Raw genomic sequence first — 17,019 nt, 5'->3', positions numbered from 1 at the left:
TTGTTTTTTTCTAAATGTGCATGAACCTTTCTTTCTTTCTTTCTTTCTTTCTTTCTTTCATTCTTTCTTTGTGTCTTTCTATCCCTCTCTGATGTCCAGGGAAGGTATCTGTTCACCAGAAAAACATGGGCTCAATTCCCAGTAGCCGGCAGAATTTCCACAATTTAAAAACCCCAGGAGGAAAGACTCTCTTTTGAAAAAACAAAAACCCTCCCCTTCTCATTTGGATCAATCTGTGACAGATTTTTTATTATTTTTTTGGCCAAGCCGTTTGTTTTGTCTCTGCTGTTCTCCAGCCCACCTCCCCCATCTCTGGAGCTCTCCGCCCTCCTGATGCTAGAATGTAAATAGCATCTTTAATTAGAATCATATCTTCTGATTTGGGTGTTTTCCCCCTATCAGCAGTGAAACCTGTGCACTGTTCCCTGTTTGTACAGGCTAACAATTTGCCTCCCTTTTGACCTAACCCACTCGTCATTGCCCTCTCTGTGTGTGTTTAAGATCCTGTCCCACCTCCTGCCAGCGTCCTTTAATTTCCCACATTGCTCCCTTTCTATAGAGTTGCACCCTAGGGTGTGAGAGAAAGAAAACACACTACGATCCTTCACAGGCCATTCTCCTGAAATTCAAACTGTTTTTGGGCTGTGACTAAAGGCTATTTTATCGTCACCAAACCAACTGTATTTTTTAATGGTGAAATTATCCTGATTTTAGTCTCATAATTCAGGAAATTTGAAAATCTGACCTTTAAGATTTCTTACAGTCTCCTAAAATTGCTTGATTTGTCCACCCACAGTCCAAAATCTATGACAGTAATGAGAACACATATATAAAAACATGAAATCACAAAAGAAAAGAAGAATCACAATAAACAAGAAACCAGCTATTAACTAACGAGCTAATGTTTTCAGCAGTCTACCCAATTGACATGAAAGTTCGAAAAAACAAGATCATAAAGGAGGTAGAAATGTTTTACATGCAGTAGATGCAGGTTTTTTTTTTAAATAAGTGTTTCAAAATGGCTGTATTTGTCTTTTTTTGTTTTGGAGAGCACTTATTGGTCACACGCTGTACTCAGAACTATTCTCTGGGGAGTAATTTCCACTTTCTGGTCCTTTTTTTGTCTGTTAGCCATCATAAGATTGGACATTATCTTCAATAAAAAAGAAAGATTAGTCTGACACCAAGGAGAAAAAAGAGAAGCTTTTGTGCAGCATTAAACACAAAAATTAACCAAAAAAGGCTTTCATTTCACAAATGCCGCTTGAAATTATGGCTAAAAATACTGGAGCGCTACAACACAGAGAGACAAAGAAAGAGAGTGATGATTGTTGTTTGCCCTCTGACTGCTTGGCACAGTTCTATAGAAAAAAAGAACCCTGTTCTCTCTTCCAGCTCACCCCTTCTATTCCCCCCTTCGTATCTCCTAAATTTCTCTCCTTTTACTCTCCTCTGCTTATCTCCTTGCTCTGCCGACACATTCATCAAGTGGTTTGACTTCTCATTCATGCAACCTTTATTGAAATAAGCAATCCATTGTTGGCAAAGAGAGGTGGCAGGACAAAGATTTTAGACTTACCCCCACCCCACATGATGGTGATAGTTAAATATGTGTGTGCAAAGTGCGTGCATTCATATGTTTGTGGTGACTTAGAGATGCAGTTGGCTGCTCAGTGGGATAGAGACATTTTTATGTAGGCAAATGTGACAGAAGCTGCACTGACTGACTGGCAGTTCTGCTGGGAATACTAACATTGCACACACACATAGATCTGTGTTGTCTACCTAATTTGCACGTACACACATAAACATAGCATATATGTGATCATACTAATAGAGTGAGCCACACTTCTCCGTGACATCTGTCTATCAGTATTTCAACTGCTGGAATGGGCTCAGAAAGGTGCCAGAAGCAATCTCTAAGTACACACATCCTTTCTGGCACAAACACACACATACGCACATAGATTCACAGAGAAAAGAGCTTAGAAAGAGAGAAATTTTCACCTCGCTCGGGGGTTCAGTCCAATACCAAGTCAGAGTGACCAGATATTAAACATGCATGTTAAGGGCCTGCAGGTTCACCAGAGCTCAGTTAAAATCAGTCTGAACAGCAGACTTTGCTGGAAGAAGGCAACAGTGCTAGAAGTTAAAGTCTGATACACTAAAATGTCTCTTTTTTTTTTTTAAATTAATTATCCGTGTAACGTTATCACCGTTTCTGTCTGTATTATTTTAATCATTCTTTAGTGTAACTGCTCTGATGATCACAGTTCTTTACACTGTCCATTTGCCTTTAGCCTGCCTTAAAATCTGGCTAGTAGGAAGCATTTTGCACCAACTCAGATAACAAAATCCATGCCACAGGCTAATGGGTCAGTCAATGATTTACTGGTGAATGTCAGCTCTTGGAATCAGATGAAATTATGTTAGGTCATGGCATGCTGCTAATTGAAGTGCAAGATGCTGGAAAGATGAAAGCCATGATATATACACACATAACCATTTTTCACTGTCATCTTTCAAAGATGATTGCTACAGGTGCACAGTGACGGCCAGGAAAGACACACAGCGTCAATTCCTACCTTAGTCACAAGGGGTTCTGTGTCCTCCAGGATAGATACGAAGGGGATCTCCAGGAAAGAGGAGAGAAACTCCACCTGGATCAGCTCCTCCCTGGAGCGGGGAAAGGCGAGCACGGCTGACACACCCCTGACCACCAGGTCCTGGCAGGCACTACGGGACAATGACTCAGGGTCCCCTCCCGCGGGCGATCGAGCCACCATTTCCAAGCTCAGGTTGTAGGGCAGCAGAGGAGGTGGCTGAGAGGTTGTTGTGGAGGAGTCTGCCCCTCCGCCTTGATGCCGGAGGCTGGCCAGGGCGCGGTTGAGCGCGTTTTGTATCCGTGCCGGCTGTCGGGTCGGCAAGAGCGCACCGAGACGCACGGTGTGTCCTATCCGGGCGAGAATGTGGCAAGGTTGTGGGTGAGGGAAGCAGGCGTCCGGGGAGGAAGAGACGGTTAATAAGAGAAGCAGCAGGAGCGTTCTGGCAGAGAAGGAAAGGAGATGAGTTCTCCCCGGGGCGAGGCAGTAGGTCCAGAGTCCAGAAAGAGACACCATGCTGCAGCTCCGACACACAACACTGGAGGACTGGGCTCTGCTCGGCGGGAGATGGCATAGCTCCCTCTTTCTCCCGGCTCCACCGCTTTTCTCAGACTTGATGGTTCTTTTCTTTTCCCCTTTCTTCTTTGTTGATGCGCACTGTCGACGGTGATTTGTCGGCGTTTTGACGTTTCGACTCTCACCTCTTCAAAGTTTTTATGTCAACAGTAAAAGACGCGCTTGGTGGAGGAGAGGAGAAAAGAGCGCTCACAGCTTAGTGCGGTCGCCCCGCTTCTGTCAGTCTCTGCTGGAGAAAGGCACACCAGCTGTGAAGTGTGTGTGTGTGTGTGTGTGTGTGTGTGTGTGTGTGTGTGCGCGCGAGAGAGAGAGAGCCTGCCCGCCAATAATCTAACCTCTCACGGAGCTTGCCTCTTGTTGAATTTTAATGAAAATTCGTCGGGTAACATTTCCTTCCGCTTCTTCGGGTCCCGGGGAAAATTTGCCGTTAATGTTTTCATTCAGTTTTGAAAAAACATCGGAATTGTCTTATCTGATATATATATATATATATATATATATATATATATATATATATATATATATATATATATAGAGAGAGAGAGAGAGAGAGAGAGAGAGAGAGAGAGAGAGAGAGAGAGATAGATAGTATTACAATAGTATTAAGCCAGCCAGACAATCAAATATAGAAATAAGTTTGCTGCCTCTAGATGACTTAGATTTGTACAGAGAGCTATTGATGGCAAAGATCTTTCGGAAATGCACAAATTCCGAGCACAAAAAGTATTAGACTGCTGTAAGTGTCATAAAGATTGATTCGAAGCAAAAAGAGGACTGAAAGTTGTTTTTGTTTTTTTTTTCAAATTGAATCCTTTTTGAAAAGGTGGCCATTCATTTTCTGATGTAATATGCCACTTTTAAGCACCTCTGCAGGCCGGATCGCGATGTTCCTGCCAGGTTGGGCAACACAAAGCTAATAGCTCGCTGAAATCTCAATTTTCCTCCGGGATTTATACCCACTTCTTTCCTACCGTCCAAGTAGAACATTACCCGTTGTGTAACAACGTCTTTTCAGCACCACGGACAGCGCCAATGCCATAAAAGAGATCTACTGTGCATGCTAATATGGCTTCATGCAAGGGACAGTGCTCAGTACTCCTTTCATTCATTCTGCACTCACTTCTCTGTCCCCCGGATCTAATTTGCCATCGTTAGAGCGGAACATTCAGCAAATCTTTGTGTCCACCGGGTGAAATCTGGGCTGGTGGTGCTGTGGTTCTCATAGTCCCCGCACACCCTTTTTCTGATAATTCCCTGTTTGTCAAACACCAGTGATGCCTTTAATGTCCCGTCTCTGCTTTTCTTTCTTTCTCACTCTCTGTGGCTTTGGCATGGGGTGAAGTTGCAGGGCCGTTTCACTGTGAGGTCTGGCTTGAAAAGGTTTCCTTGGCGAACCTGCAGATAAAAGTATCACTGCCTCTCGCTGACTGTCTATCACTAACGCACACACACATATTCCCGGGATCAACAAGTCATTTCACAGCCTGCTGGGTGACCTGATGTGATACCAGTGCGATTTACTGACAAATATGAGACAGTTGGGGGAAAAGAGTGTTTTCTTACCTTTCCTCCTTCGCCTCATGCTCCACTTACTCCAAATAGAGGAAAGATGAAAACCAACACTGTGGGCTTTGTTGTACGGCAGAAACCGGCAGCATTAAACTTGCATGACTCTTCACACACTCTCCCTCTGGTACCTGTTGAAGCTGGGCAGAGGAGAGGGAAAAACGCGTTTTTCCAAATATATTTCTGTTTGTTTACGTAGTGAAATGTGATAATGTTTGTCTGGAAACCGAGCTCATTATAATGTGGAAATCTGAGCGGACCAGGGTGTTGAAGCTGTTATGTAACCAAATGATATATTATCAATTTGAGCAAACATTTTTCTCTTTTCTTTGGTTTCATTTTACATTGTTACTTAGGGCTACTTGTAGTTACGTGCATTAGATAAAAAGAGAAAAAGAAATGTTAAAAATTATTTTATATTTTGATTATGTATGGCTTCTTGGCACTTATGAGACATATAACTGATGACATAAAACATGCACAGTAAATAATTCGGATAATTTAAAAAAAATCTTACAATCTTCTTGTTAGGCGTCACCAACCACAGTGGCTCATCATCCTTCATCGCACCCTATTGTTAGCACCCTAACCTCCACTGTCCTCTTATGTGGTCATTCTCTTTTCCTTCTGCCTGACAGCTCCATATTCAACATGCTTTGTCCATTAGATCCACTATCCCTCCCCCTGCACATGTCCAAAACATCTCAGCCTTGCTTCTCTAACTTTGTGTCTTAATTGTTTAACCTGATCTGTCCTTCTAATCTTGCTTATTCTGGTCACTCCCAACAAAACGACTTAACATTTTCAACCCTGCCAACTCTGCTTCCTGTCTTTTTATTAGAGCCACCATCTCCAAATTGTACATCACAGCAGGTCTCATCACCATCTTGTAAACCTTCCCTTTCAGTCTTGCTGCTGTCCTTCCGTAACAAATCACCCCTGACACTCGTCTCCACCCACTCCTCTCTGCCTGCACTGCCTGTTGCTTTGACCCCAGGTGTGTAAATTCATCTTCCTTCACTCACACTTGATCTACTCCTTGCAACCTTACAGTTACACCTGTCTCCCTCTCATTCACTCATGTATTCTGTCTTGCTTCTACTGACATTCCTCTTGTCTTCAGTGCATACCTCCATCTCTTAAGTCTCACTGCCACCTGCTCTTTAATCTCACTATAGATCACAGTGTTGTCTGCAAACATCACAGTCTCCTGCCTTACCTCATCTGTCAACCTGTCCATCACTCTTATAAGCAAGAAGGGGCTCAGAGCCTAACCCCACCTTGAACTTGTTCTGTCACTCTTACTGCACACCTCACTGCTGCCTCATGTATGTCCTGCGCTATCCTCACCTACTTCTCTGCCACTCCTGACTTCCTCGTGCAGTACCACAGTTCCTCTCTTGGCATCCTATCAAATGCTTTCTTCAGCTCTACAAAGACACAGTGCAACTTCTTCTGACCTTCTCAATACTTCTTCATTAACACTTTCAAAGGAAACATTGCATCTGTAGTGTTCTTTCTTGGCATGAAACCACACTGCTGCTTGCTGAGCATCACCACTCTTTGTAACATAGCTTCAACAACTCTTTCCCATAGATTCATGGCATGGCTCATTAACTTTATCCCTCTATAACTTTATCCCTTCATCTACTTTTTGCAATGTATTGAGTACTATGATGGCATTACAACATTATAGACAATTTAAAAGTAAGAGGGAAACATAATATGCTGGGAGAAGATTTTGCCATACCATATGTAAACGAGACCAGGGATGTTCCTAGGGTTGTTTCTCACTTTGGCTGAAACACAAAAATCATAAAATGGGTCAAAATTCAGCAAGTGCAGTTGCATACAAGTACTATGCGCCTACTACCTTGTAAACATGCACTGGGAGACATGGCTGCCTGGTAACAATAAGAAAAACTCGATTCAACTGGGAGGTAATGAAGCTAACAAAATGCAGGCTGGCTACAAGCATAAATATGTTTTATTCTCATGAGAGTTAGTAGCAAACAACAATGTCGCACACATCCTGAATTTTAAGCTCATCTTTGCAACTGGACCAAACCACAATAAGTCATATGAGGAGGATTCCCTTTTTCAAAGCTTAAAATGTATTGTTTTGCATGTATAGTTATAAAAAAAAAAGTTCCAGGACAGAATTTTATATTATTATCATATAGTCTTATTAATGATGCATTGAGGAGGGTTAAATTGTTATTTACCTGGAAAAAGAGGAACTGGAGTCTCCCAACTTTAAGGGAGGGGTGGTACAAATAAATGCCCTTCCTAGTTAGGCCCATCCCATAAGTGTGGTCCTCCAGTCCTCTCCTCTGCCCTGTCAGTGTTTGTTGTTGTGCTTCTGTTTCTCTCTCTCCTCCTCACTCCTCCCCCGCCTGGGGGGTACTCTTTTTTGCAGTTTCCCACCTTTGGCAAACACACCTGGCTGCAATTTATTCACCTGCTGCTCATCATCTTCATTTGGGCTTACTGGGTGATGTTCTTCACTGGATCGTTGTACTTATCACAGTTAGTGTAGCCTCAGCTCTCTTTGTAATTCCTGAATCCCTCATCGTGCTATGCTGATTCTCTAATGTGTGTTTCCTCTCCTATGCAGACCCTCCTGGAACCCCTCCTGTTTCCTCTCAAACCCTGTCGAGCGAGCATGAGTGTGAGTGGACATCTGTGTAGAGTGAGTTTGGATGTGTGTTCCCTTCCCTGGATTCCCTGGAGCTCTCTTTCTTCCCACCCCCACCATATTTGCTGTCTACCTGTAAATAAACTCACTTAATTGCATTATTCAGAGTCCTGTGTTTGAATCCTCCCTGTTCGATCGTGACATGATGTGTCAATCAAACACCAATAAAGCTGATGTGTATTCGTTATAGTCGTTTAAAAGTAGTTTAATCTTGGATTTGTGCCAATACTGGGATGATTTGTACATGGTCATATTGTATTTGTATATGTACAACATTTTTACCGCAAGACCTTAGAATTTATTTCGTTAAACAAACTGGGCAAAATAAATTAAATACAATACACAAACCACTCTAAAAATTTATTGAAAGACCTGCTTGATCATTCAAAAAAAGACACGAGCACAAATCCAAAACCTGAATAAAAATAATTAACTGTGAAATATGTTACATGAATTCTAGGTATAGAACACTCTAGAGGCTAGTAAGTGGCAACATGACAAACTAAAACACTGGGAACATGAGTGAGAAAGAGTATTTTTTCAAAATTGGCACAAGCAGAGCTGATAAACAAGGTCCCCAAAATGGATTTTTGTTTTGGGGCAAGTTGACTTATTTCCACTTGTTGCTACCTCGCATGGATATAAACCATTGTTAAAGAATACAACAGTGATACAGTTATATTTCATCAGCACGATATGTTCCTGGGGCAAGATGTTATTTAGAGTCTCAAGTGTGATTTCAAACGCTATTTGGTGCTCAAAACACTGCACGGGGGAAAGATGAATGAGACATGTCCTCAGTGTGTCCCCAAAGGTTGTATACAGGTGTCCCACATGCACTCTTTATCTGCATTACGGTTTCCTATTAACAGTTTCTCCCTGTGGATGTATTTATTATGATTATGTACATTGTAAGGGATTAATATTGAGGATAGGATTAAGCAGGAATCAGAAACCCAATTAAGTACCCCTTCATCTTTGCTAGCGGAGCTGTGTCTCTGTTTCACAGTGTGAGATCGCTTCTCCTGTTCGCTCAACACCTACTGCCCTCTATTTGTTCTGGCCCTCCTTCTACCAAACCCTCTGTCTCTGCATTTTAAATGTGCACACATCCGCTCTTGATCCGTTTCCTTTTCGTTTATCTATCCAGCTCCACCCATTTCCTCCTGCCTTCACCTTCATCCTGGTTTTCCTCTGATCTTTTCCTCCCACTGCCTTACTCTTCCTTTCAAATTTCATGTCTCTTTGAGGTAGACAGCAAATTTGCCATTTTGCCCCCAAACATACAACCCACACTATTAAACCACATCAATGATTCATTCCCGAACCGAAACTTCAATTACACTAGTAAAAGACTGCGGGAGAACATAGTGGTTCAACTGAGGGGTGAGCCAACAACGACTGCCAATTTGAGCAAGGGTGAGTGCTCTTCTGTGAGGAGAAATGGTTTATGTCTATGCATGTGTGTGTGTCAGTGTGTCATTGTGTGGCTGTGTGCAAATGTAATCCTAAGTAATCTGGCAGTACAAACCCAGGTAGCACAGAGGGTGCTGAAATGCTGGGAAGCTGTGTGTTAGTATTCCTGGCACAGCTCTAAAGGCATTAATATCACCTTTTAGCACAATATTCACAAACAAGTAGCAAGACAGTGACACGAGAAGGAGAAGAACGGTGGAGAAGAAAGAAAAGAAGAAAGAATACAACAGAAAAAATAAAGACAATCGATTGTAGCAAAGCTGGAAAGGCTGTAGGGAGTACACAAGTGTGGAGAAGTGCGAATGTTTACGTGAGATTTGGGCTTGGCATGCTTTGTGTCTTTGGAGTTGAAACAAATTAATGACATGAGTTCATTTCTCTGACTTCCTCTCACCCTCTGCTCTCTCCACTGTACAAAGACAGTGGTCTATGGAGAGAGACTTATCTAGAAGCAACAGAAGCACTCTGCATGTGTATGTACGCCCAGTGTGTGTGTCTGTGTGTGTGTGCCTCTATTTAAAAAGTGAGTGTGTCTGCGTTTGTAATTGTATATGTGTACAGTCTGGCAACATTCTGCACATGTCTGGCAAATCCACATAGTGTGTGTGTGGGTGTGTGCATGCGTGTTTCGTTCTGTGAATGCGTTTTCTTGGTTTATTTTAAGTCATGAATATATATTCTGATACATTTATATGTAAACTCATTGGACACTATATTAGGTACTTGCAAATGTTAGGTTGCACCCCCTTTTGTTTTCAGAACTGGCTTAACTCTTTGCGGCACAGGTTCAACAGGTTGCTGGAAACATTCCTCAGAGATTTCAGTCCATATTGACATGATAGCCTCACACACAGTTGCTGCAGATTTGTCAGAGGCACATCCATGATGAGAAGCTCCCATTTCACCACATCCTAAAGGTTCTCTATTGGATTGAGATGTGCTGATTGTGGAGGGAACTCATTGTCATGTTCAAGATACCAGAGATGATCTGAACTTTGTGAGTTTTATTCTACTGGAAGCAGCCAGCAGAGGATGGAGTTTAAATGAAAATAAACTAGTACTAAGGTACCAAAAGTGTGCCATGGTAATATCCCCACATCATTACACCACCACTCTGGACCATTGATACAAATCAGAATGGAGCTGTGCTTTCTTGTTATTTACACCAAATTCTGGCCTTCCTACCGTAAATGGACTGGTTTTGATATTGTGCTTTACTACTCAGCTTAAGCACTCAAATCGCTTTATAGTACAAGTCTCATTCACGAATTCACACACACGTTCAGGAATGTACTTTTTTACTATGCCTAAGTGCTTTCTATCTAACATTAATATATTCATCAGATTCAGACTCTGATGAATGCACAGAGAAACTAGGATTCATCTTCTTCAAGGTTCGACGTGCTGGGCATTCAGAGATGTTGTTCTGCATACCTTGGTTGTAACAAAAGGCTATTTGAGTAACTGTTGCCTCCCTATCAACTTGAAGCAGTCTGGCCATTTTTCTATGCCCTCTGGCATCAACAAGGCATTTTCACCCAGAAAACTGCCACTCACTGGATATTTTCTATCCAAATAAACACCAACAACTATAGCACATACAAAGTCACAGAAACAAAGTTTCTTCCCCATTCTGAGGAATGGTTTGATCTTCAGCAGGTCGTCTTGAGCATGCCTGTCTGCCAAAGTGACTTGAGTTGCTCCCATGTGATTGACCGATTAGTTATTTATGTAAACAAGCAGTTGAACAGGTGTACTTAACAAAGTAGTGAGTGAATATATATGGAAAACACTAGATCTTTAAAAAGTCTAAATCTTTATCTTTAAAGCAGCTGAGATTTGCTGGTTGTTATTTATTTATTTTTTTTCAAACATCTGGGTATTTCTGTATTGGTATGTCAGTGCTTTTGTTCACTCAGTCCACAGCTATGATTCATAATTAAACATTTCAGTATTTGTACCTAAGACCTATTTTCATTTAGCGTACATGAATTAAAATGAATTTTTATAATGCCAAATGTTTCTGATAACCTCTAGATTATAATTACTTCAGTGGGCTTTTTTAGACAAAAATGTAGAAACGGTAATGTTATGAAATACACTTACATGGAGTGTTCGCACTGCATTTGGGGCAAACAAATATTGCTTCCCTCAGGCTGAATTGTGAAAACGTTCCATGGAGATGCCTTAATTTTTTATCTAGTAGCATCACTGAGACAAGACTTTATTTGTGCAACAATGTGGTTTCTGTCTAAATACCTGCAAAAACAGTGCCATTCACATCAGTGTTAACAAGGCTTTGTGATTATTGTTAATTAGCCAATACTAGCTAAAGTAAACAATGAACAAGACAATATTAGAGATCAGCATGATCAACTTTCTGTCCTTACCCAAGTCAGGATGAAGATTTCTGTCATTGTTTCATAAGAAATCCAAACAAGGAAATGCTCTTAAGTAGTAAATTATTTCACACTAAAAAGATTTTAATGATTAAATGTGAGATTGAAGTATGCAGAAGCAGAGTTTGAAAATACTTCAATTCATGTATATTTTACAAAAGGTGTACATTTTTTATACATATGAGCTGAGAACTGAATTACACTTGTTTTTGCATCACACTAAGTTTGCATTTCCCATTGTGCCTTCTGGTCTGCTATCCCTCTGTTCTTTTCCAAAGAGAATTTTGGCTGATCAGCAAATCAGAACACATTTGTGTCCTCTAAAAGACCTTGCACCCTCAGAAACAGAACAAAAGAAAAAGAAAAGAAAACACTCACTGTAGCTGTAGCTCTGCACAGAAATTGAATTCCAAAAATAATCACTTACTCCTGCAAATATAATCTAGAATCACAGTAAAGCGATATTCCGCCACACAAATATCAATCTTATCTTAAGCCAGCCTAATAAACTGTCATCTACGCTGCCACCAGTTTTTCATAACAAATCCCTCACCAACACCACAACTCATTAGCATCTTGCCTGAGGTTTTAAAAAAAAGGAGGAAAAAAAGGACATCTTCAGCCCTCCTGTGACAACAAATGTGGCTCAGTTTTCATGATCGAACTCACAAACACATTAAAACCCAGATCTTCAAGGTAAGAAGAATATTTATTTATTGTTGTTCATGAATTCTGAGTTTCCTCAGGATGACTAATGGCAGGATAGTAGTAGATTCAGTCAAGGACCATCTGTGGTGGAGAGCTGCACTGATTAGCCCAAATAGTCTCCCAACCTGCTGTGGGCATAAGCAGCTGCCAGAAAAACATGCACACATGAATCCCGACTCAGTGTGACAATGTGTGTTTAGGCTTGTATGTGTGTGTCTCTAAACATGTTAACACACATCAAAATCTGAGCATCTGTGTATTCAGGAGAGAAGAGATGTGTGGGAATGTGCGTTTTTCTTATGTGAATGTATGCATAGATGTGTGTAATTAAGTGCGTGTTTGTGTTGGCGTCCGCTTAATCACCTCCCTGTGAGACACCGAGGGTTTGTACAGGTGATTGAGGTGAAGTGTTAATCAGGACCTCTGGAAAAGTTTCAGTGAATATATTTGTGCAAGACAGAGGAAATATGCACTCACTGCCCAGGTGAATTATTGTTTGTGCAGCTGCATGCATGAATATAAGTGATTAATATGTGCATAATATGCTGTTTTCCACATTAAATTCTGCAAGACTGCATGTGCACGTTGGTATCCACAAACACGTTTGTTCTTTAGCCTCTGTACTGTAAATCAAACCAATCTGGTTGTGTAAAACAGTCTCCTTCTAGAGGATTAGAAAGGCCTAATTTTCCTGCACTTCTGTTTCCTCCAAGGGTCTCAATTGACATTCAGAGAGGAGGGACTCAGTTCTAATTAGGTTGGCTGACACATTCCAAGATTCAACCAATCAATGATTCGCTAATGGGCTGTCAGTCAAATGACAAAGCCTGGGACAGGTCAGGGTCGCTAGAGGAATGCCTTAATTTCTCAGCAGAATGGGACAAAATAGGCCAAATAGGAATCCGGCCAATGAGGGCAATTACAGAAAATGATGAGGTCCAATAGTAGGACATGAGGCATAATGAGCCACGGGATGGTGGAGGGAGGGCTGCTGTGAGCTTTTTAATCATTTAAACTTTCCCAAGGTAGAAGTTTGAGCTTGCCTGCAGCTCTTTTTGCTTTTATGTTCTTTGCTGGTCTTTGATTTTCACAGCACGTTCAGATTAACGTCTCCAGCACATTACAAGCTCGCTGTTATTATAAACACCAACAGAAAGACACACGTGTATCAAGTGACATCTGCAGATTTTCTGGTGTCTTTTATCTCAGTTGATGCGTAACACCTGTTGCTGATGTACATAAAAGACAAAGACGAGACAGATGCCGTTTTGTGGTAGGCCAGGACTTGAAAAAGCTTGTTTGGTTTTGTTTCATCGCTGTCACGAGGAAGAAAGAAAATGTTTGAATTGGAAAGTGGATAAAAAGGTAGAATTAGCAGAATCCAAGGATGAATGTACCATAGAAATGACTGTATAATCTTCAGAGGAAGCTGTACTGCATTTGCTCAAAAACCGAGCAAGCTGTCAAAGAAAAGACACGTTTTGTGTCATCAATAATATGACACAAAGATTGTTGGGTGCAAAATGCGATCAAGACTGCTGGCATTTATTGCATTCTTTCTTGCTTTGTCACAAAGTGAGTTTGATTGGCTCCTGAAAGTTCCCATGGCATATCCGGTCTTTGACAATTGGACATGACTGCATTATGAAAACATTAGTTCAGCAGAAATGAAATGTTAATTTAATTGTGACATTACTGGAGGGAAATGTTTGACAGCTCATAAGCAAGTGTGACAATTAAACACAAATGCTGCTGAAACAATAGTTACTTTGCATATTTTATTTAAATCTTCAAAGTACATTTTGGCTGCGTGAGAACAGAAGCAGCACTAATGTGTATTTTCATATTTATATTCGATTATATGTGAAAGGGATTATATGTGAGATTTACTGACCTGAAAAGTGCTTTTTGATAATAATTTCTTTTGTTTCTTCGCACCAGAACTTTAATCTTGTAAAATCAATTCCTTCGACTTATCTAATATGCATGGGGGAGGGGGAGGGGAGGGGGGGTAATCATAAAAGCTATAAAGTGATGGTACACAATCTATCATAGCAACAAAACACAGACATACAAAGTTAACAACTTCTAGGTGAACATAAAGGGTTCTTCACTGGACCCAGTAGACTTCATTTGCACATTAAATGCAACTATACAACACAAAATACTTTAGATCTAATTCATTATAATACAAAATAAAGAAAATACAAAGGTGGATGCACACCATTATATACATCATGTTACAGCACACAACTGACGGAGGGAGAAGCTGAACTTAATATGCAGATGTCAGAATGAATGAAAAGCTTAGAAATGCCTTTAACACCTTCATCCTCTTACCAAAAACATTAAAAAGAAAAAAGCAGAAAAACAGGGACAGGGAAATGCTAGGCAGGAGGAGGAGAAGTGACTAGTTGCAGCGCCACTTTGCTGAAAAAAGTAATTTTTATGGGAAATGTGATCTTAATTTAGAGATGCACCAACACAGACCGACCGCAGGAAAATAGAGGCTACAGCAATCCTTTCAACCATGGTTTCATTTAAGTGGGATAATTAGGCTACAGCAGGCTTTAAGAATTAATTTGACAATGATATACAACACATAACGTTTGCTAACGCGTTTCTCCAGTTCAGTTGCTTATGCGGTGTCTGTAAAACATATAGGATCTGCCCTGAAAATGCTCCAATAAATAATGTTTCGATACGTCTATCTACTTTATCACACACTGCTATTAAAAGTCTGTTTGGTCTGAAATTCCACACTTTCTGTTTCTCTCTCTTAGAAAAAAACCTTGTGTTTCTCAAGAAGCTTAATTTCTTAATTTTCATCATTATGCTCTTCATTTCATCATCATATTGTCTTTGATCCACAATATTTGCCCATTTTCATACAGTCTTTGCAGATCCATTTAAAAGTCTCAAAGTTGCATCTTATGACTGTTTCAACTGAGATTTACTATCTCTCAGATCGAAACAAATATAGAGCCAACTGTCTTTGATCAACCTGATAAGTGAGCAAAGTGTTTGTGTGTTTTCATTTCATGCCTGAGGGGTATGTGGCTTAATTACATTTTTCGCTCATTTACAGGCTAGAAAGATTAGCTATACCTTGCAACTGTTCAATTACAATTTCCTTAACTGTGGAAAAATAAATGTTCCCACTGTTTTCTCTCTAAGACAGATATTCCCCTGGCACAGCAGTATAGATTCAACCCATATTAAACGTTGGTGGATTGGTTTCTCCACGGCGTGACCGAAAGCGGAAAAAAAAAAACATCAGGCTGCAGAAGATGTACATGTTGAGTTCCACAGGTTAATGTCCCTCCTGGCTACAGTGAGCTGTGATAATAGGTAAGAGCTGTGCCCATTACTCCCATTGTCATAAGGGAGGCTGTACTGTGCTGAGCTGGCAGTGCTGGGTGCAGGGGATTACATTAATATAGGCCACTATGCCTCTCCCCAAGCGTTCGCAGCACTTTGCAATGTGTACAGTGGGTGAGAAGAGGATGAAGAGGAGGGGAGAGTGGGGAGACACAGCTCACCTCAGAGTGGGAACACAGGCCAGCTGGGTAATAATGTGAGGTCTTGTATGAGGCTAATATGAGCTAATCTGTGTCTTCTATGATCTATTTCAATCTAATCAGTCACTTTTCCATGTAGGCCATTTGTCACTGCATTAACATGGGACTTGCTAATGAAGTTGACAACAGACTGGCTCAGTTCCTGGCCATAACTGGCCCAATGTAATTATAGCTTCACAGAAGCACATCCGCTCCATCCAACTACTGCTACTCGTCCTCTCGTCTTAACAGTCTGAGCTCCTTTCACCTTTATCAACACACACACCCACACAAGTGACAACAGCCCTTAACAGTATTTATGGTATTAAATTCTTCTTTGCTGTTTAGGATATTGCTCAGGATGATCTAATTTACAATACAAGGTCAAGTAAACATCCCTTAAAATCTTTGCTGCCCTTCAGTGGAAGTGGAAGCTAGCTTTAAATAGAGCAACGACAGTATGACCACTTTATAAAGTAGATGTGGGAATGTGTTAGTTATTAGTTTTTTGTATAGGCAAGAGAAATGTGACACGGTTTTGTAAACGGACTCAGGTGCAGACCAGGAGACCTTTGCAGAAACTGATAGTGCGTTTATTTACAGTGGTGTCACCGGGTGATTATATATATACACAAGTTGCTCGGGGAAGGGGTCCGGGGCTCCAGGGGGGAAGGGTCCAAAACCACACTCTGCTCTTTCAGACAACAATCCCACTCTTTTCCCACTCCAGTCACTCCTCTCGCTCACTCGGGGGTACAGGGACGGGTCCGGGGGGAATCTACACACACACACAGAAAATCCAATTAGCACTAGATCACAAGGAAACTCACAGACTTAGGCAGATTGCTGAAGCACTAACGCAGGTGACTCAACGTTCCAGCGACGAGTAGTGTAGGTCTGCCATCTTAAAAAGCCCCTCTGATTGTGGTAACCAGCGCCAGGTGTGATGATGAGCACAGGTGTGTGGGCCAGGGGCGGAGCCCACAGTGACCGGGGAAAGAGGGAGAGGGAGAGAGAGAGCACAAGAACACATGTTGCCTAACACGGAATCAGCCGGTGAGGCAAGGGGACCGTGACAAAATGGAAAACATCTGCTTTAATTTAGAACCATATCTCTGACTACCTGCTAAATAAAAGACCATTATTACGTCTCATTTAAAGACAGTCTTTGCCAACTCCCGAGAAAGATATTTGGGACCTTAAGCATTGAATTTGTCACCCTTTCACAACCAGCTGCTAACATTTGGTGAGCGCCAATCATTTGGAAGCTTGCAAATGGAAATAAGTTGATCTGTTGAACCAAAACAATAAAAGTTCAGGCTGTAAAACCAAAGCAATGAACTGAAATACATTTGTATGCATTGTACATGTAATAAAATCTTTTAATACAGGTTATATTTCTATTTGTTGGCCATGATTAACAATTGTTAAAA

At 41.1% G+C, this 17,019-nt stretch overlaps 1 protein-coding gene across 1 annotated transcript in view; it reads right to left on the bottom strand.

The window, feature by feature from the left end:
* The window catches only part of LOC120740023 (glutamate receptor ionotropic, NMDA 3B-like), an 89,299-nt gene extending 85,678 nt beyond the window's left edge, over window positions 1-3,621 (bottom strand). The window contains exon 1 of the mRNA XM_040042091.1: window positions 2,586-3,621. Coding sequence (XP_039898025.1) covers window positions 2,586-3,119 — 534 coding nt within the window. The 5' untranslated portion in view covers window positions 3,120-3,621. The remainder of the gene's footprint in view (window positions 1-2,585) is intronic.
* Between the last annotated feature and the right edge of the window lie 13,398 nt (window positions 3,622-17,019).

This window comes from Simochromis diagramma, unplaced genomic scaffold (assembly GCF_900408965.1).
Source record: "Simochromis diagramma unplaced genomic scaffold, fSimDia1.1 OVJJ01000304.1, whole genome shotgun sequence".
Lineage (NCBI taxonomy): Eukaryota > Metazoa > Chordata > Actinopteri > Cichliformes > Cichlidae > Simochromis > Simochromis diagramma.
Note: the sequence above shows the minus strand (reverse complement) of the source record. Positions and strands in the feature narration are given on the sequence as shown.